Raw genomic sequence first — 22,550 nt, 5'->3', positions numbered from 1 at the left:
TGTAAAAGACTGCCCCCTGCTGCCTGGCAGCACCCGATCTCTTACAGGGGGCCGTGATCAGCACAATTAACCCCTTCAGGTGCGGCACCTGAAAGGGTTAATTGTACTATCATATCCCCCTGTAAAAGATCAGGGCTGCCAGGCAGCAGGGGGCAGACCTCCCCCCCCTCCCCAGTTTGAATATCATTGATGGCCAGTGCGGCCTCCCCCCCCCCCCCCCCTCTATTGTAATAATTCGTTGGTGGCTAGTGCGGCCCCCCCCCTCCCTCTATTGTAATAATTCGTTGGTGGCACAGTGTGCGCCCCCCATCGGCCCCCCCTCCCTCTATAGCATTAGCAACATTGGTGGCCAGTGTGCGGCCTCCCATCTCCCCCCCCCCCCCCATCATTGGTGGCAGCGGAGTTCCGATCGGAGTCCCAGTTTAATCGCTGGGGCTCCGATCGGTAACCATGGCAACCGGGACGCTACTACAGTCCTGGTTGCCATGGTTACTTAGCAATAGTACAATAGTAGAAGATTCATACTTACCTGCTGCTGGCTGCTGCTGCGATGTTCGTGTCCGGCCGGGAGCTCCACCTACTGGTAAGTGACAGGGTCTGTGCGGCGCATTGCTAAATGAACTGTCACTTACCAGTAGGAGGAGCTCCCGGCCGGACACGAACATCGAGCTCACAGGTAAGTATGAATCTTTAACTATTGTACTATTGCTAGTAACCCGCTGCCACCAATGATCGGGGGGGGGGGGGGGGAGATGGGAGGCCGCACACTGGCCACCAATGTTGTTAATGCTATAGAGGGAGGGGGGGCCGATGGGGGGCGCACACTGTGCCACCAACGATTTATTACAATAGAGGGAGGAAGGGGGGGGGGCGGGGGGGCGCACACTGTGCCACCAACGATTTATTACAATAGAGGGAGGAAGGGGGGGGGGGCGGGGGGGCGCACACTGTGCCACCAACGATTTATTACAATAGAGGGAGGAAGGGGGGGGGGGGGCCGCACTGGCCACCAATGATATTCAAACTGGGGATGGGGGGGTCTGCCCCCTGCTGCCAGGCAGCCCTGATCTCTTACAGGGGGATATGATAGTACAATTAACCCCTTCAGGTGCGGCACTTGAGGGGTTAATTGTGCTGATCACGGCCCCCTGTAAGAGATCGGATGCTGCTAGGCAGCAGGGGGCAGTCATGTACACAGTTTGTAGTATATTCTAACTAGAAGCGTCCCCATCACCATGGGAACGCCTCTGTGTTAGAATATACTGTCGGAAATGAGGTTTCACGATCTAACTCATATCCGACAGTATATTCTAACATAGAGGCGTTCCCATGGTGATGGGGACGCTTCAAGTTAAAATATACCATCGGATTGGAGAAAACTCCCATCCTATGGTATATTAACTCCTGACTTTACATTGAAAGTCAATGGGGACGGATCCGTTTGAAATGGCACCATATTGTGTCAACGTCAAACGGATCCGTCCCCATTGACTTGCATTGTAATTCAGGACGGATCCGTTTGGCTCCGCACGGCCAGGCGGACACCAAAACGACTTTTTTTTCATGTCCGTGGATCCTCCAAAAATCAAGGAAGACCCACGGACTAAAAAACGGTCACGGATCACGGACCTACGGACCCTGTTTTTGCGGACCGTGAAAAAAAAACGTTCGTGTGCATGAGGCCTTACCCTTATGTTACATCATTTTGTCCTGACATATCTCAGCCTAATAAGCCAGAGCAGGGGCGTAACTAGAAGTGACTGGGCCCCACAGCAAATATTTGTAAGGGCCCCTCCAGCGCGCTTCGCACCTCCCTCCTCCTGTGTAAACCCCACTCCTTTGGCACAGTGTAGCGGTATACTGTATATTGTGTGGCACAGTGTAGCGGTATACTGTATATTGTGCGGCACAGTGGATGCTATATGTGTATAACATAAACATATTTCACATGAAAACTTACAGTTACTTAGCCCTTGGGGATCTCGGACACCACTTCAACACTTTGGCCGGGGACTCGGCGGAGCTGATGTTGTGTTTTATCCTAATGAGAAAGATTTCATAATAAGGATTTGGAGAAGGGGCAGAGGGATAGCAGAGCAGGGAGAGGCTGGTGCTGCTACTAGGGGATCATACCATGGGGAGTAATAAAGCCCACCATAATGCCCCCCCCCCACAGTAGTAATAATCCTCCTTATAATGTGACAGTGCAAAAATACCCCCTTGTAATGCCCCCAGTTGAGCTAATGTCCCCATAGTGCCCCCATAATGTCCCAGTATAAAATACCCCTATATAGTGCCCCCAGTAAATTCCCCCATAGTGCTCCTCTCCCCCCTTCCTGCTAGTGCCCCCCATAATGTACCAGTATAAAATGCCCCATATATAGTGCCCCAGTAGATGCCCCTCAGTGTCCGGCCTCTGATAGGCTGCTGGCCTAGTGTCCCCCATAGTGCCCCCCAATAATGTGCCAGTAAGTGTCCCCATAGATGCCCCCCCATCATGTGCCAGTATCAAGTGCCTCTCTCCTCCCTCCCACATGTCCCAGTATTATAGTGCCATCTTCCCCCCCCACAAAAAAAGTGCCAGTATCAAGTGCCTCTCTCCCTCCCCCCCATGTGCCAGTATCAGGTGCCAACCCCCCCCTCCCCCCCCAGGTGCCAGTATCAGGTGCCAACCCCTCTCCCCCCCCATGTGCCAGTATCAGGTGCCACCCCCCCTCCCCCCCCACCCCAGGTGCCAGTATCAGATGCCTCCCCTCATGTGCCAGTATCAGGTGCCTCTCTCCCCCCCCCCATGTGCCAGTATCAGGTGCCAACCCCCCCCCTCCCCCCAGGTGCCAGTATCAGGTGCCTCTCCCCCCCATGCCATGTGCCAGTAAGTATCAGGTGCCAACCCCCCTCCCCCCAGATGCCAGTATCAGGTGCCAACCCCTCTCTCCCCCCATGTGCCAGTATCAGGTGCCTCTCTGCCCCCCCATGTGCCAGTATCAGGTGCCAACCCCCCCCTCCCCCCAGGTGCCAGTATCAGGTGCCAACCCCCCCTCCCCCCCAGGTGCCAGTATCAGGTGCCTCCTCCCATGTGCCAGTATCAGGTGCCTCTCTCCCCCCCCATGTGCCAGTATCAGGTGCCAACCCCCCCCCCCCCCCAGGTGCCAGTATCAGGTGCCTCCCCCCATGTGCCAGTATCAGGTGCCAACCCCCCCTCCCCCACCCCAGGTGCCAGTATCAGATGCCTCCCCCCATGTGCCAGTATCAGGTGCCTCTCCCCCCCATGTGCCAGTATCAGGTGCCAACCCCCCCTCCCCCCCAGGTGCCAGTATCAGGTGCCAACCCCTCTCCCCCCCATGTGCCAGTATCAGGTGCCTCCCCCCCCATGTGCCAGTATCAGGTGCCAACCCCCCCTCCCCCCCAGGTGCCAGAATCAGGTGCCTCCCCCCCATGTGCCAGTATCAGGTGCCTCTCCCCCCCCCATGTGCCAGTATCAGGTGCCAACCCCCCCCCCCCAGGTGCCAGTATCAGGTGCCTCCCCCATGTGCCAGTATCAGGTGCCAACCCCCCCTCCCCCATGTGCCAGTATCAAGTGCCCCCCACTCCCCCCATGGCAGTAACAGTCGGGTATTAAAAAAAATAAAATAAACACTTACCTCCATGTCAGCGATGCGATGCAGCCTCTTCCTGTGTCCCGCCCTGTATGTCCATATATGGAGTCAGTGCTTGTATTTCAGAAAAGTTTCTGCTGGGATTCAAACCCACGACCTTCTGTATCAGAGGCAAAGCATTTAACCACAAGACCATAACAGCTGCCTTGCTGCTGACTGAAAAAATATGAGACTTCTACTGTTATAGCTGGCTAAGTGTACATCTATACACATGACAGCTGCTCATATATAGAGATATAGCAGATCTGAGTGTGCTGGGACAGCTGTCATATAGAGATATAGCAGTGCTGGGTGTGTTGGGGCAGCTGTCATGTGTATAGATATTAGAGAAACATTGGAGGTTGTGGGTTCGAATCCCAGACACATCAGAAGACTTTAGGAGACAGTAAGATTAGATTACATTAGCGAGGGGGCCTGGTCAGCCGCTGCTGCTGTGAAGGGGGCCCTGAACATTAAGACATCGATATTTAACTAACTTGAAAATAAACTGTCACACACGCTGCCGGGACGCCGGGCCCCCTTGGCAGCCCGGGCCCCGAAGCAGCTGCTTCCCCGGTAGTTACGCCACTGAGCCAGAGAACGTATGTACTGTATCCAAGGGGCCCCATAGGCTAATCCTGCAACAAGGAATGGGAGATCAGACATATCATATCTGAAGAAGTCAGACATGATTCATGCATGGAACAACTAAAAGGGGGATTGTTTACTAAAAAGGTTAAGAATATGTAATTTTCATGTGCCATTTTTATCCAACTTCAAACTTTTTTAACAGATGAGACTATGAGACCTGGGGGTATATAATTATTTAATGTTTCATATGTATTGTATTATGTATTGTTATGTAATGTCTTGTTATTTTCATGTTTTGGCCGTTAGTTCCAACAGAAGAGGTATAACCACCCTGTTCCTCCTCTCTTGGTAGCAGTGGGCTGGTCCTACTTCCTGCCAGGAGGGGGAGTTCCAGTTCAGACAGAGAAGGAAGAGCAAGCACAGGTCAATGCTCATACTCCTAGGTACCGTATCCAGTTCTCCTGTGAGATCATCACTCCAGAGAGATCTCCAGAATTAAGAACATTGCTTACAGAAATCATCAGTGTGACAAGATAGCAGAGTGATCAGCGAAATTGCGGCTTTACAGACATTGCTGCAATGTGAGGGACTATGGCTCAGACACCCATCACCCAAACCAATGCAGGCCCAGTTACTCTGCAGGGGCCTAAAATAAAAGTCTACAATTGTATAACCCCTTTAAATTCCATCCTGAGGATTGTGCAGATGGGGTTAACACCAGCTTGTTAGCAATTGTAGTGAGGAGGGGCTGCTCCACCTACCCGTAGGGAGAGGTTGTTTGCGGAGAGTGAGTTCAGTCTTGAGTATGAGATAGGAAGAAAAGATGCAGAAATCACCCATGGGGGAATGAATGCTAGCCAGCTTGGAAAAAAAAGACAGAGCTACAAGACAAACCTCTAAGGAAACAATTCAGAAACATCTGGGAGTAAATCAACCTGTGTAAAGAGGTGCATTCTAACAACTGTGGAGAGAACCTGCATACAGCTGTGTGGCTACATAGCATATTTCCTCAGAGATAAAAGCAGCTTCTGTACCCAGGCATAGGGCCAGATTTATCATTAGCTGAAGTCAGAATACTGGAGTGAAAAAGTCGCAATTTTTTGCGCAATCGCTAAAACTGCGCAAAAATTTGCGACTTTTTTCTGCTCTGCACTATGCTCACCAGTTTTCTGAAAGTGGGCGTGTTTTCTTATATAAATGAATCTCTAGACAGATTTACTATTGCGACTATTTAAAAAGTCGCAAAAAAATGCGCAATTTCACTCCAGTGAGGACCATGCTTATCTTTTGAGACTTTTTAATAGAACATGCGACTTTTTCATAAAGACGTGCGACTTTTGTAAAGCTGCTGACTGATGGATAAACTGCTACCGTCAAACCACATTTATCACAAGGTCCGATCATAAATCTGACTTAGTTAAAACTGACTTTAGCCATATGTGAAAGTGGAGTGAGCTGTCAGAGTAATGATAAATCTGGCCCATAGTGTTGAAACAGCCTGTTATAAACTGACATGGCAGTGGGTATAGCAGAAATACTTATTGAGCTAGCTGGGCATTGTAGTGTCACAATTTGAGAGATTCAGCAACCTGTCCGATGGTTGAACAGAGAAAAGTGCAGAAAGGTTGAAGAGAAATATTGCACATCTGTGGTTGTCTGTGAGAGAGAGAAAGTAGGGCTTCAGGAAGATTGACTCAGGAAGGAATTATCTAGGCCTGTGTTCCCCAACAAGGACAGTTGTTTGTTGCAAAGCAACACTTTTGGGAACCCTGTCTTGCACCTCAAAACCTAACACCACCAAGGGGTCCCCATCATCACACCAATCACCATTAGGCAGGATAATCCCCAAAGCCAGGGAGTGCTCCAAAGTTAACAAAGATGCCCATCACTGTATGCCAGCTCAGGGAGTAACGGAGATACAGCCGTCCTCGTGAGTTCAACTACTCCAGACTGCGGAACAGTCATTACATGTGGTAAAGAGTCTGGTCTAAAATGCTGTGCCAAGGTGTCTATTCTGATCTAGGTCTACCCAGAATGGAAACTTGAGAAAGCCACCAGAATGTGTATGCCATTATATATGAACAAAACAAGAGGTCTCTAGCAAAACAAAATTCTTCTAAATCTTTGATATACAGGGGCAAGAGATAGCATATATCCTCAGCACCTGCTCTGGTCATGTAGTGACTTTCGGCAGACAGTCACAAACCATCTGAGGTTAACTCCTTTAAAACGTGTGTGTTCAAAAATGATTGTTATGCCATGCTCTGATCATTGTGAGGTGAAAGCAAGGCTCTCTAACTTCTTCCAGGCTTCAGATGTCATTCCTACCCCTTAGGCCTCAGGCCTCATGCACACGGACGTTTTTTTTTGCGGTCCGCAAAACGGATTTCCGTTGTTCCGTGATCCGTGACCGTTTTTTCGTCCGTGGGTCTTCCTTGATTTTTGGAGGATCCACGGACTTAAAAAAAAAAGTCGTTTTGGTGTCCGCCTGGCCGTGCGGAGCCAAACGGATCCGTCCTGACTTACAATGCAAGTCAATGGGGACGGAACCGTTTGACGTTGACACAATATGGTGCAATTGCAAACAGATCCGTCCCCATTGACTTTTAATGTAAAGTCAGGAGTCCCTATTATACCATCGGATCAGAGTTTTCTCCAATCCGATGGTATATTTTAACTTGAAGCGTCCCCATCACCATGGGAACGCCTCTATGTTAGAATATACCATCGGATTTGAGTTAGATCGCGAAAACTCATATCCGACATTATATTCTAACACAGAGGCGTTCCCATAGTGATGGGGACGCTTCAAGTTAGAATATACTACGAACTGTGTACATGACTGCCCCCTGCTGCCTGGCAGCACCCGATCTCTTACAGGGGGCTGTGATCCGCACAATTAACCCCTCAGGTGCCGTACCTGAGGGGTTAATTGTGCGTATCATAGCCCCCTGTAAGAGATCAGGTGCTGCCAGGCAGGAGGGGGCACACCCCCCTCCCTCCCCAGTTTTAAATTAATTGGTGGCCAGTGCGGCCCCCCCTCCCTCCCCTGTATTACTGTACATTCATTGGTGGCCAGTGTGCCCCCCCTCCCTCCCCTGTATTTAACTCATTGGTGGCCAGTGCGGCCCCCCTCCCTCCCCTGTATTACTGTACATTTATTGGTGGCCAGTGGTGTGCCCCCTCCTGCCTGGCAGCACCTGATCTCTTACAGGGGGCTATGATACGCACTCCTACTGGTAAGTGAAAGATCTGTGCTATAAGCAATGCGCCGCACAGACCTTTCACTTACCAGTAGGAGGAGCGCCCGGCCGGTCACAGACAGCGAAGGTAAGTATAATGCTTCTAAAATTGCTAACTAACCATGGCAACCAGGACTGCAGTAGCGTCCTGGTTGCCATGGTTACCAATCGGAGTCCCAGCGATTAAACTGGGACTACGATCGGAACTCTCCGCTGCCACCAATGATGGGGAAGGGGGATTTTAATTAGGAGGGAGAGGGAGGGGGGGCACACTGGCCACCAATGAATGTAAAGTAATACAGGGGAGGGAGGGGGGCCGCACTGGCCACCAATGAATTTAAAACTGGGGAGGGAGGGGGGTGTGCCCCCTCCTGCCTGGCAGCACCTGATCTCTTACAGGGGGCTATGATACGCACAATTAACCCCTCAGGTACGGCACCTGAGGGGTTAATTGTGCGGATTACAGCCCCCTGTAAGAGATCGGGTGCTGCCAGGCAGCAGGGGGCAGTCATGTACACAGTTCGTATTATATTCTAACTTGAAGCGTCCCCATCACTATGGGAACGCCTCTGTGTTAGAATATAATGTCGGATCTGAGTTTTCACGAATTGAAAACTCAGCTCTGAATAAGCTTTTATGCAGACGGATCTGCGGATCCGTGTGTGTGAAAGTAGCCTACGGCCACGGATCACGGACGCGGATGCCAATCTTGTGTGCATCCGTGTTTTTTCACGGACCCATTGACTTGAATGGGTCCATGAACCGTTGTCCGTCAAAAAAATAGGACAGGTCATATTTTTTTGACGGACAGGAAACACGGATCACGGCCGCGGATGAACAACGGTGCATTTTCTGAGTATTCAACGGACCCATTGAAAGTCAATGGGTCCGCAGAAAATCACGGAAAACGGAACAACGGCCACGGATGCACACAACGGTCGTGTGCATGAGGCCTCATGCACACGACCGTTGTGTGCATCCGCGTCCGTGCCGTCGTTTTTCACAGTTTAGCGGAGGTCCCATTCATTTCTATGGAGCTGTGAAAAAAAACTGATAGTCCTCCGTGATCCGTGATTCCAGTCCGTCAAAAAAATATAACCTGTCCTATTCTTGTCAGTGGAAAACGGAGGACGGACCCATTCAAGTCAATGGGTCCGTCAAAAAAAACGGATGCACAAATGGTATGTCATCCGTGTCCGCGTCTGTTTTTTTTGTACAAGACCTTGGTGCAATAAAATTACACTTTTTATTAACCTTTCTTTTTTTCCCCCTGTCAGACAAAAAAAAGGAAGACACAAGGAAACACAACTGAAGCCAAATCGGACACTGAAGCCAAATCACTGAAGCCAAATCACTGACAGTGAAAAAACACTGTCATGTGCATGAGGCCTAATGATGATGACTTGGGGCAATCAGTGTTTTGGACAACACAAGATAACAAAATAGCCTTGTCCACATAAGACAAAAAGTTTATTAAAATAATGGACAGTGGATTCTATAATGATAAATCTAACCACTGGGTTAGATTCATTTATCATTCAATGTCACCTTCGTGATTAGAAATGAGCGAAGTTTTAGAAACTTCGTTTTGGCTGCTTTGCTGAATGTTACCAAAAAAAAATTGTTTTGTTGCGAATTATGGAGCACCGCTCCCCATCATTGTACCCTTCAGATGCCGTGTTCATACATGATCGCGGCATCTAAGAGTAATAATTAGTGTTGAGCGCGAATATTCGAATAACAAATTTTTTGGGGCGAATATCGCAACTTTGAGAATTCGCGAATATTTCGAATATAGTGCTATATATTCGCTATATCGAATATTCGTCATTTTTTAACATCTGAAAACATGATTCCTCACTGCTTCTTGCTTGTGGGCCAGTCATTGGCCCACAAGCAACTTAAGCAGGAAGGAATCATGTTTTCATATGGAAAAAAAATTGACGAATATTCTAAAAAACGAATATATAGCAATATTAAAAAAAAAAATCCAATCTGTACAATTGTTCGCATACTCCTCCCCGACAAGCGTCCCCGTCACCATGGGAACGCCTGTGGGTTAGAATATACTATCGAATCTGAGTTTTCCCTGCGATCATGAAAACTCAGATCCGATGGTATATTCTAACCCACAGGCGTTCCCATGGTGACTGGGACGCTTGTCGGGGAGGAGTATGCCAAAGTGGAATAACAGTACACATTGAAAAAAAAAAGAAGAAAATTCGAAATAACGAATTTATTCGCTATCTTGCTATAACTTCATTTTTTAGAATATTCATCATATTCTAAAACAAGAATATATAGCAATATAGTGAATATTTATAAAATACACATATAGACTGCAATTTAGGTAATATAGTGCTATAAAAAAAATTTCATAGTCGTAATTTTGTTTCTCTTATGAACTTCAGATTTGAAGAAAAATTACAACTGAAAATAAAAGGTTATAGCATTATATTAGCTAAATTGTAGTCTATATGTGTATGTTACAAATATTCGCTATATTGCTATAACTTAGTTTTTTAGAATTTTCATCATATTCTAAATCAAGAATATATAGCAATATAGCGAATGTTCGTAAAATACAAATAACAAATATAGTGCTATATTCTCTATATTCGTTAATTCTAGCAAGTCAATAGGAAAGTTGCCTATGGACAGCTCTAAGTTGGATTCGCAATGCAAGAATATTACTTTGCCTATTTTTTGCAATAAATAGAATACTGAGTCATTATTCTATTTATTGCAAAAAATAGGCAAAGTAATATTCTCGCATTGCGAATCCAACTTAGAGCTGTCCATAGGCAACTTTCCTATTGGCTTGCTAGAATTAATGAATATAGAGAATATATAGCGCTATATTCGTTATCTTCGTTAATTATAGATAGCCAACCAATAGGAAAGTTGCCTTATACAGTTCAACTAGCAATACGCGAATAATTAAATAGCATATTATTTGTGATAAATAGAATGACAAATATTCGATTTAGACGAATATCAGACAAATATTCAATCGAATATTCGTGAAATATTGCGAAATCGAATATGGCACCTCCCGCTCATCACTAGTAATAATGCTTGCTTGAAGATCTTGCGCGAAACATTGCGCGGCTAGGGATTACGTCATACGTCCCCACACACGGGATTTCGGCCAAGATCTTCAATCAAGATGGTGGCGGTCGGCCCATCGAGAGCTAATGGAGGAGGTAAGTATGTTTTTTTTTGTTTTTTACACTATTTCAGGTTAAATCGATTCGATACCACAAAGCATGAGGAAATTCAGCTTCGCAACTAATCAAATTTATCCTGAAATTCGGATCGAATTCCACTTTGTTGAATTAGATTCGCTCATCTATATTCATGATAATAAGAGTAGTTTATAAATCCTAAAATACGAACCAATACCTAAGGCCTTTTTCACACGAACGATAGAACGATACGGATTGGCTCCGGATGAGTTCAGATTGAGTTAAGTGAAACTCGCACCATTTTGCAAGCAAGTTCAGTCAGTTTTGTCTGCGATTGCATTCATTTGTTCCGTTTTTTTGTGCGGGTGCAATGCGTTTTGATGCGTTTTTCACTCGCGTGATCAAAAACTGAAGGTTTACAAACAACATCTCTTAGCCACCATCAGTGAAAAACGCATTGAATCTGCACTTGCTTCCGGATGCAAAACTGGTGCAATGTATTTTTCACTGAAGCCCCATTCACTTCTATGGGGCCAGGGCTGCATGAAAAACGCAGAATATAGAACATGCTGTGTTTTTCACGCAATGCAGAACTGATGCGTGAATAAAAAAAACGCTCATGTACACAGACCCATTGAAATTAATGGGTCAGGATTCAGTGCGGGTGCTATGCGTTCATGTCACGCATAGCGCCCGCGTGGAAAACTCGCTCATGTTAAAGGGGCCTAAGGCTCTGTTCACATTCTTCCATTTACCTGTGGCAAAAATAGTGTACTCTGCTGTGCTTTTCATGATATAAAAAACAGTATGTACACGAAAACCTGAAAGACCCCAATATGAATCAATGGGTTTATTGGGATTTTTTTTAAAATAGCTTGCATGATTATCTATGAAGAGAGTCCCTAGAATGAGACGAGAGAAGAGCTTGCATAGTGCATATGCTCTCTCCTCGCTGCAGAAGACAAAATCAAGACGACCCATAGATGTCTATTGAGCGCATCTCCTGCAACATTTCTCTTGTCTCTTTCTAGGGATCAGTGGGGTCTCAGTATGCAGACCTCCACCAGGTCAAAACATTTAATAGGTCTCTATAACATATCAAACGTTTTTTGAAAACTCAGTAACCCTTTAACTTTGATTACAATTGTAAAAAAAGTATACTTACTGTATTTTTCGCCCCATAAGACGCTTTCCCCCCCCCATAAGTGGGGGAAAAATTCCCCTGCATCTAATGGGGTGAATACTATTCAGGGCTGATTAGTACCGGAGGACCGGGAAGCAGTGAATGATCTGTCCTCACTGCTTCCTGACCTCACGCTGTGTGCAGCCAAGCCCAGCGCTATAATAAGGCAGACCAATCGGTTACCTTAGGGTGCAGCGATGCTGAACCAAGGGGGGGAGCAAAAAATTAAAATGTTTTTTACTTTAAATAAATCACTTGCGCTCCGCAGGCCGCCCGCCTGCGGCTGTTCTCCTCTGTGTGGTCCTGGTATCTTCTCTCTGGGCTCCCGACAAGTTTGAGGACCTTTCCCACTCAGCCAATCAGTGGCCGCAGCTGTGTCACGTGTCAGGCCAGTGATTTCCCGCTGAGCAAATCACTGGCCTGACACGTGACACAGCTGCGGCCACTGATTGGCTGAGTGGGAAAGGTCCTCAAACTTGTCGGGAGCCCAGAGAGAAGATACCAGGACCAAACAGAGGAGAAGTGGAGCTGCTACCGATGGGACCAGGGCGAGGTGAGCATAATGTTTTTTACACCAGATTAATAGAGGGGGGGTGACATGGGAGGGGAGAAATGTGACATGGAGGGGGATAAATGTGACATAGAGGGGGAGAAATGTGACATGGGGGGAGAAATGTCACATTTCTCCCCCTCCGTGTCACATTTTTTCCCCTCCATGTCACATTTCTCCCCCTCAATGTCACATTTCTCCCCCTCAATGTCACATTTCTCCCCCTCCATGTCACATCACCCCCTCCTTTTTACATCACCCCCTTTGTGTCACATTTCTCCCCCTCCATGCCACATCACCCCCTCCATGTCACATTTGTCATCCTACCCCATGTCACATTTATCCCCCTCCATGTCACATTTATCCCCCTCCATGTCACTTTTCCCCCCCTCCATGTCACTTTTCTCCCCCTCCATGTCACTTTTCTCCCCCTCCATGTCACTTTTCTCCCCCTCCATGTTACATCACCCCCACTGAGTTCTGGTGGGGGGGCGCCAAAATGTAGCTTCGCTTGTGTTGGCAAAAATCCTTGCACCAGCCCTGTGCGCAGCCTTCGCAGCCAACAGCCAAGGACCAGCAAGAAGAGAGAGAGCGCTGGTGGTGAGGAGCGTCGTCGTCCAGGAGAGGTAAGTGGTTTATTTATTTTATTTGCGCTGATAGAAACACAGAAACATAGAATGTGTCAGCAGATAAGAACCATTTGGCCCATCTAGTCTGCCCAATATACTAATTACTATGAATAGCCCCTGGCCCTATCTTATATGAAGGATAACCTTATGCCTATCCCATGCATGCTTAAACTCCTTCACTGTATTTGCAGCTACCACTTCTGCAGGAAGGCTATTCCATGCATCCACTACTCTCTCAGTAAAGTAATACTTCCTATTACTTTTAAACCTTTGCCCCTCTAATTTAAAACTATGTAATCTTGTAGCAGTTTTTCTTATTTTAAATATTCTCTCCTCTTTTACCTTGTTGATTCTCTTTATGTATTTAAAAGTTTCTATCATATCCCCTCTGTCTTGTCTTTCTTCCAAGCTATACATGTTAAGGTCCTTTAATATTTCCTGGTAAGTTTTATACTGCAATCCATGTACTAGTTTAGTAGCTCTGAACTCTCTCGAAAGTATCAATATCCTTCTGGAGATATGGTCTCCAGTACTGCGCACAATACTCCAAATGAGGTCTTACTAGTGCTCTGTAGAGCGGCATGAGCACCTCCCTCTTTCTACTGGTAATGCCTCTCCCTATACACCCAAGCATTCTGCTAGCATTTCCTGCTGCTCTATGACATTGTCTGCCTACCTTTAAGTCTTCTGAAATAATGACCCCTAAATCCCTTTCCTCAGATACTGAGGTTAGGACTGTATCACTGATTTTATATTCTGCTCTTGGGTTTTTACGCCCCAGGTGCATTATCTTGCACTTATCAACATTACATTTTAGTTGCCAGATTTTTGACCATTCCTCTAGTTTTCCTAAATCCTTATTCATTTGGTGTATCCCTCCAGGAACATCAACCCTGTTACAAATCTTTGTGTCATCAGCAAAAAGACACACCTTACCATCGAGGCCTTCTGCAATTTTGCTGATAAAGATATTAAACAATATGGGTCCCAGAACAGATCCCTGAGGTACCCCACTGGTAACAAGACCATGGTCTGAATATACTCCATTGACTACAACCCTCTGTTGTCTGTCCCTCAGCCACTGCCTAATCCATTCAACAATATGGGAGTCCACGCACAATTTATTGATAAGCCTTCTATGTGTGACAGTATCAAAAGCCTTTCTAAAGTCTAGGTAAGCGATGTCTACTGCACCTCCGCCATCTATTATTTTAGTCACCCAATCAAAAAAATCAATAAGATTAGTTTGACATGATCTCCCTGAAGTAAACCCATGCTGTTTTTCATCTTTCAATCCATGGGATTTAAGATGCTCCACAATCCTCTCCTTAAGTATTGTTTCCATTAATTTCCCCACTATTGATGTCAGGCTTACTGGCCTATAGTTGCCCGATTCCTCCCTACTACCTTTCTTGTGAATGGGCACAACATTTGCTAATTTCCAATTTTCTGGGACGACTCATGTTACCAGTGATTGGTTAAATAAATCTGTTAATGGTTTTGCTAGTTCACCGCTAAGCTCTTTTAATAGCTTTGGGTGTATCCCATCAGGCCCCTGTGACTTATTTGTATTAATTTTAGACAGCTGACTTAGAACCTCTTCCTCTGTAAAGACACATGCATCAAAAGATGCATTAGTCTTCCTTTTCCTTAATTTTCCTTTGTAAAAACTGATAGCTGGGGGCTGATATGAGGCTGGGGGCTGATATATGAGGCTGGGGGGTGATATATATGAGGCTAGGGGGCTGATATATGAGGCTAAGGGCTGATATATGATCCTGGGGCCTAATATATGAGATTGGGGGCTGACATGAGGCTGGGGGGCTTATATATGGCATTGGGGGGCCTATATGAGGGTCTTGTTAACATTGGGGGTCTAATTGGGGCTGTCAGCTGAGGTCTGATTAACATTGGGGGTCTGACTACTGGTCTGACCTGAGGTGTAATGGAAAATATTTTTTTCTTATTGTCCTCTTCTAAAACCTAGGTAAATCTTATAGGCCGGTGCGTCTTATAGGGCGAAACATAGGGTAGTTTCTTTTTTTTTTACTGTGTTCCTTTTATAGGAGGAACAGTGCGCAGCTAAAAAAAATAAAAATAAAAATAAAAAAATAAAATAAATGAGTATACCAATGCATTCTGGTCCAATGTATGCCTAAATGGAAATCTGTTGGCTTATGCCTAGTACATGTTGTCTTATATATACATTCAGTGTGTATGCGAGGACCTTTCCCAGGCATTACACTGAAAGTACAGCAAGTAAAAAAATGTATGCGAAGAGCATTCATGCTGCCAATCCACCCTTCATGGGCTCTGCCCTTTAACTTAGCTTCCTTTTTTTCTACTATAGATGAAAATATATAGATAGATAATTAAGAAGGAATATATAGACAGACAGATAGTTTTGAAAATACAAAACGTTGTACATACTGTACATGTGGTATCCTCATAATTCCTAATAATACTGTGAATTGTAAAACACATGCATGATGATATATTATTTAAAGAGGACCTTTCACCGCTCTGGAAATGCCTGTTTTAATATCTTCATGCATTCCCCATGTAATGATAGTTCTGGAGCATCTACTCCTTATGGCTTTATGTTCTGCCGTTCCTTTATTATTTTAACTAGAAGTTATAACTGAATTGCTATTAGCTTTCAGTAAGGGTACAAAGAGGTGGTAACCAGTTGGGGGGGGGGGGGGGGGTGGACCTGCACAGACTCACTCTATCCAATCAGTGTTGACATATTTAGACTCTGCAGGTCCACCCCCCCCCCCCCCAACTGGTTACCACCCCTCTGTACCCTTACTGAAGGCTAATAGCAATTCATTCATAACTTCTAGTAGAAATAATAAAGGAATGGCACAACATAGAGACATAAGAATAGACACTCCATGATTGTTATTACATGGGGAATGCATGAAGCTATTAAAAGATGCATTATCATGGGTGGTGAAAGGTCCTCTTTAAGTAACCACTCCGATGACCCATAGTCCACATGTTTAGAAATCATGCCAATATTAGAAGGTCAAGGCAGTGCAGTTCAAGAGAACTAAAACATACTTACCAGCCATAGGTGAGTAGTAATCCTTAGGACAAGGGACACATTCATAGCAACAACTTATGTAAGAATATTTTCTAGAATACCCAGGAATACAAGATTTGGAGCAATTTGAAAAGGGAACCTTTAAAATAATAAATAAAAATATTTAGAAAAAAACATTTAAATTACACATGTACATCATATTGTACTACATACTAGCAATACACAATGTGAATGAACAAGTCCACCAATTCCAATAGCCGCTCTGTTTATTCTTTATGAGACTGCTAGAGATATTTGCATATTCCTATAAAATAGGGGTCAGCAACCTCCAACACTCCAGCTCTTTTGAAACTACAACTCCCAACATGATCCATTCACTTCTATGGGAGTTCTGAGAACAGCCAAGCAAGTGTGCATACTGGGAGTCGTAGTTTCACCAAATCTGCAGTGTCGAAGGTTGCTGATCCTTGCTATAGAGAATGAATGAAGCTGCAGGACACATGCTCAACCTGCAGCTCCATTAGGATAGGAGAATTGGATTCCCATTTTTAGGATTGGTAGTGGTCCTGGCGTTCAGACCCCCATCGATTAGATTGCTAACTTCTCCCTCCATTTCATGAAATAGTTGGAGATTTAATCTGAATTAATGGTGTCCTCAATGCTGAGAAATATAGACAGATTCTTATCCATCAAGTAAAACCATCAAGCGAGACATCTGATTGGCTCCAAAGTTATTCTGAGCAGGACAACAACCCCAGACATAAAGCCAATGTAGTTAAGATCTATATTCAGTGTAAAGAAGAATGAGTCAATAAGTCAATAAAGTGATGATATAACCCCCCAAAAGCCTCATCTGATAGGTAGGTTAAGGCTGACATGTCAGCCTGCATTTGTGGGAGGGGCGTAGGCACCCTTAAAAGGAGGCATGCCCTCTCCCCATTTGCGTGCGTTTCTGGTGCCTTTTCCCGCCTGACGTCACGCCCCGTCCTGCTGCTCTGCTGAGTAGGTAAGTTTGGTTGAGGGTTCCCCTCCATCGCTTCCCGGGCGGCTGTTGGGGTAAGTTTCAGGCTCCACCGCACCCCCCTCCGGCGTGTCCATCTTCCCCCCCCCCTTCCCCCCGGTCCGGTCCGCTCCGCTCCGCTCCACTCACCACTCACCTAGCATCCCGGTTCGCACGCCAGGCCCGGCCTCGCTCAGGCGCCGCCTCGAAAACAAATCTCGCGGGACGCCGGCAGCGACGCCGGCAGCGCTTCCGTTGCCATGGCTACGGATCTTGCGTCCCCGCCGGTCTCTGCTGTCGGGTTCCCGTCCTGGCTCCGGCCGCCACAGCAGTTCAAACCCCCTCGTCTGGCTGGTCCTGGCGCTCTCCCCACGGGCAGGTCCGTCGAGACCCAGGGGCACCGCTTCTTCACACGCAGCCACCGGCCGGCGCCGGGTGCTGTTCCCCAAGCAATAAAGTTATGAAAAAAAAAAAAAAAAAAAGAATGGTTACACACAATGGTTCCATTCCATAAACCCCATCTTAGGCCCTCGCCGGCTCATACACAGCACAGCTGCTTGCCAGGGGCTGGCCCTCCGCTGGCTCCCACGGGCCCCCCCCCCCCTCTGTCTGGCCAAACTACAGGCCAGCCAACCCTCCACACCCCACGGCAGCGGTCCCGCTACCTCGCACCTCAGCTCACACAAACACAGTCTCATCAGTCACAGGGACACGCTTTCCCTGGTCCAGGATCGTACCATGGCATCAGGGGCCACCCCCCCCCCCGCCCCCCTCACGCTACTGATTATTGTTGCAGACTCTGGTTACTCTGCCGTGCTTATCATCCATCGTCTGCCAAAAAGTTCTCTACGGATTCCACCCGCTGCGAACACCGCCTTTCAGCTCTGCCGCATCTACGGACATTGCTCGGTAATTACTCCTTGATTCCATGTCACAACATGCTCCGCCATGTTTTGGACCTATTTTATGTAAAGGTTACGTATTTCTTGTCATCTCATTGCCTTGGCACTACGGGCTTACGTTTTTTCTCTCATACCATACCGGTTCCCGGTCGCGGTTCAGGCTGACGTTCAGTTCGTCAGAGCCGGGATCAGGAACAAAAAAAAAAAAAAAAGGGGCTTATTCTCATGTTTGCTGTCTGTTTTCCGTTTACAGACTCACTGGTTGGGTTCTTTCTGTCGCCAGTTACGTTTCTGGCTCACGTTTCTGTCATAACATGTCTGCTGCCTGTCACGTTCCAGGCTTACGTTTTTCTCTGTCTAGCGTCAGTCACTTTCCTGACTCACATTTCCCGTTATTTCATGTCTGTTGCCCGCCACGTCGGCGGGCTTACGTTTTTCCGTTTTTTCTTCTCTTGCCGGTTCCTCTCCGGTTCACGTTTCTATACATGTCCTGCTGCCTGTCACGATTCAGGCTTACGTTTTTCCAATTGTTGCCTGTTACGCTTCAGGCTTACGTATTTACTGTACCCCGTCTGTTGCCTATCACGTCGTCAGGCGTACGTTTCCCCCATGTTTTTATTCCCCGTCACGCCGACGGTTTTACATAGTCCATTACCGGTTACAGGTCAGGTTCATGCGGTTAATCACTATTTTTTGTCGCTATCATTGTTTTTCAGGTTCGATCGATATTATTTTCTACGGTACGACCCCAGGTTTGGTGTTTTTCCATGTGTTTACTCCTATGTCAATGACCACGTCCTCATAGCGCTTACGTCTTGTTTTCACTTCAGGTTGGTAAGGTCTTCCACAGTAGTCCCCCCTTCATAGCTCTAGGCACTCGCCCGCCCCAAGTTCGCTCTTCATCACCATTCACGGCTCGGGTGTCGTCGTTCTGTCACTTGGGGTCTCCAGCTCAGATGTTAATTTTTGTTTACCACCTCACAGCCACGAAATGTCGCAGATTTCCAATATCGAGGAAGCTCTGTCCGTCCCGGAGACACCCGCATCCGAACGGCCCTGCTCCTCATCCCTGAGGAGTTGGACGATCGCCAAGTTAATTGCGGAGCTTAATAGAAGAGGGATCCAACACCCCGCTTCCGCCCGGAAAGCCGAACTTTTCAGGCTGCTCACGGCGGAGCCAGCAGCCCAGGACTTGGAGCAAGTCTCCATGTCCACTATGCAAGTGTCTCTGACACAATTGCACGCCATGATGAACACTATCGCCTCCTCAGTCTCGGACGTGCAGTCCAGACTCCAGGCAGTGGAGTCTCACCAGGGACTGTCATCTGAGCTGGTCGCCTCTCCACTGCCGGTGGCCCCCGTGGCAGGGTTGGTTCCCCCAGGTAGAGTTCTTTGCGCACCCGTGGTAGCTCCGGCCCATTTCATCCCCAGCAATATCAAGAAGGACATTTTAGAGGGCAAGGACGTCAACCTGGCGTCTATTTTGATAGCAACCCATGACACAGTGGAGAGCAAGACCATTGCTTGCGGCGATATGTCCATCGTCCTCAAAGCGAGGGACCCCCGCCTCAACAGGAAGCTAACCCCCATGGAGTTTGTCCTGGCGTTTAGCTTATACAGAGATGTCATCTGCTCCGTCCACCCTGAGAGGCGGGAAGAGTTGGACACTTACTTATACAGGGTCACGGAGTTGGGCCACAAGTACGGTGGGCAGGCTTTTTACGATTACCATCGTTCGTTCTCAGCCAAAGCCGCCGCCTCGCTGGTCCAATTCCAGCACCTTACGAACTGGGCGGTAATGGACATGGAACTCTTTTGCCGACATTTCGCGTGCCTCAGGGCACCGGCATGTACGTCATGCCAGTCCATTACTCACTCGTCGGACTGGTGCCCCAACTCAGGTCCCTCCACATCCCAGGGCAGATCCCTCCGTAGCAGATCCGGGCCCCTCCCACGTCCTGGCGCCACCACGGATAAATTAGGTCGGCCAATAGTTTTTCTGGGCAACAGCCAGGTTTGTAATAATTTTAATCAGGAGGCTTGTTATTACAACAAGTGCAGGGCTCTCCACGTCTGCACAGGCTGTTTCAGGGCTCACCCACAGACGGCGTGTCCTCAAAGAACAAGGCCATCCTGACTAAGCGGGGTCAACGTGGTCTTGTTAGAGTCCCTTTTGCGCGAGCACCATAGGCCGCATTGGGTGCAGTTCCTGGTCTCCGGGTTCACCACAGGGTTCCACACGGGGCTAGTAGCTCTCCCACAAACTTCCTGGGAAGGGCCCAATCTACTGTCAGCGAGCAGGGACCCTGAGTCGGTGGGGACTCTGATCAATTCAGAGTTGGAGAAAGGGTTTCTCATCGGCCCCTTCCCCTTCATTCCATTCGACCTCTGGAGGATCAACCCTATCGGTATTGTGACCAAGCAGTTCACAAATAAAGCACGGTTAATCTATGACTTGTCGGCGCCTCATGGCTCCAGTGTACCCAGTCTCAACTCCTTAGTGCCTTCTGAGGAGTTCTCCATGAGCTACGCCACCATAGACGAAGCCATACAGCTGATCCTCCAGGTAGGTCGGGGGGCGTGGTTGGCAAAGGCAGATATCGCCGACGCCTTCAAGCTGCTGCCCATTCATCCACGGCTCTGGGGGTTCTACGGTATCAAGTGGCAAGATCAGTACTTCTTTGCCAATCGCCTCACGTTCGGGTCCAAGAGCAGTCCCTGGCTGTTCGACCAGTTCGCGCAGGCATTGCATTGGATCCTGGTCAACCACTGTGGTTGCCCTATGACCATCCACTACTTGGATGATTTTCTCATCATTGAGTGCCCAGACCGCCAGCCTTGCAAACTCCAGGCTCTGCTGCACATGTTCGGCCGACTTAATGTTCCGGTGGCAGCTGCAAAAACCGAAGGACCCGCCACGGTAATCACCTTCCTAGGTATAACGCTAGATACAGGGAAGATGGAGGCCAGGCTTCCAGCCGAGAAATTGGCAAAGATCAAGACAGCCATTTCAACCGCGGCGGGCTGCAGGACCTGCACCAAGGTCGAGTTGCAGTCCCTTTTAGGCATGCTCAACTTTGCCACCAAAGTCATGCCCCAGGGCAGGGCCTTCATGTCCAGGCTTCTCCAATTGCTCCCCTCAGCCCCAGAGCAGGACAGTCTCGTCACCTTAGACGCACAAGCCATGGCCGACTTGTCCATGTGGGAGAACTTCCTGGCCTCTTGGAACGGTGTCTCGTTGTTCGTTCCTCGGCTAGGGCCAGAGTCCACCTTGATTTTCTCAGACGCCGCCGCCTCCGGGGGGTTCGCGGCGATCTGTGGGAACCAATGGTTCGCGGGCCCTTGGCCACCCGAGGTATCAACAGCCAGAGACGCTTTGCGGTCATCCCCTTTGCTGGAGTTCTATCCAGTGGTGGCGGCTGCCCAGGTCTGGGGCGGCCAGTGGGCCAACTCTTCGGTGGCGTTCATCACTGATAACCAAACGGTGGTGGACATCATCACCAGGGGCAGGTCTCGGTCGCCCCAGATCATGTCATTTGTCCGCAGGCTGGTCTGGCTCTCGCTGGTGCACAATTTCCACGTAACATGCAAGCACATCCAGGGGGTTCACAATGTGGCCGCAGATGCCCTATCTCGTTTTAATTATGAAACTTTCTTCCAGGTCATGCCAGCGGCAGACCGTGTGGGGCTTCCTCCTCCGAGGTACCAATTGCTAGTGTTGGATTAAACCTTTTTATTAATTCAGCAAAAACATTGATGCAGAAGTCTTTGTCTCACAACACCGCCAGGAATTACAGGACCGCCTGGGACACCTTCAACAAGTTCAGGGGCCTACACCCAAGTCGAGACACCAACAAAACCACGTACATCACAGCTTTCATAGCCTTCTGTCATTTCGTTCTCAAGCTGTCCTTCAGCACCATCAAAGTGTATTTGGCCGGAGTCCAACATTTTTTCATGTTGGAAGACCCCGAAAGCAGGTCGGTCTTCCTATCCCAAGCAGTCAGGGCAACCCTTAGGGGGGTTCAGAAAAATAGTATCACAGCCACCCCAAGCAGGCAGCCCGTATCAGGGGAACTATTTAGGAAACTTTCAACCTCCCTAGATAGTCTTCCTTTTGGGCTCCTTCCCAGCATAGTCATCAAGGCCGCCATGTACCTTAGTTTCTACGGGTTCTTAAGACCCGGCGAAGTCACCCGCACTTCAGCTAGGTCCAAGGGTCTCACCAGGGGTCAACTAGTCTGGCACCACGACCATTTCTCCCTGCACCTCCTTACTTCCAAAACCTCGCAGGTAGGTCCACCAGTGGAGGTGGATTTCTTCCCTTCCGCCAACACATGGTGCCCGGTCCAGGTACTCAAGAGTCTGCTGGCGGCTCTGGGGGACTCCGCCCCTGACCAACCATTGCTCCCGTTTCAGGCCACAGGCCTCACCGCTTCGCAATTCATTTCACACGTCCGCACTCTGGCCATGGGTTGGGGTCTCGACCCCAAGACCATTTCAGGGCACTCATTCCGCATTGGTGCCGCATCCGCAGCATCAAAACACAACGTCCCCAGCCACATCATCCGGAAAATGGGT

At 48.0% G+C, this 22,550-nt stretch overlaps 1 protein-coding gene across 1 annotated transcript in view; it reads right to left on the bottom strand.

The window, feature by feature from the left end:
• LOC120999207 (G-protein coupled receptor family C group 6 member A-like) overlaps window positions 1–22,550 on the bottom strand; it is a 57,698-nt gene that overhangs the window by 5,675 nt on the left and 29,473 nt on the right. The window contains exon 7 of the mRNA XM_040430081.1: window positions 16,089–16,206. Within this exon, the coding sequence (XP_040286015.1) occupies window positions 16,089–16,206 (118 nt within the window). The remainder of the gene's footprint in view (window positions 1–16,088; window positions 16,207–22,550) is intronic.

The sequence above is a fragment of the Bufo bufo genome, chromosome 4, assembly GCF_905171765.1.
Source record: "Bufo bufo chromosome 4, aBufBuf1.1, whole genome shotgun sequence".
Classification (NCBI taxonomy): Eukaryota; Metazoa; Chordata; class Amphibia; order Anura; family Bufonidae; genus Bufo; species Bufo bufo.
This window is presented reverse-complemented; position numbering and strand designations above follow the sequence as displayed.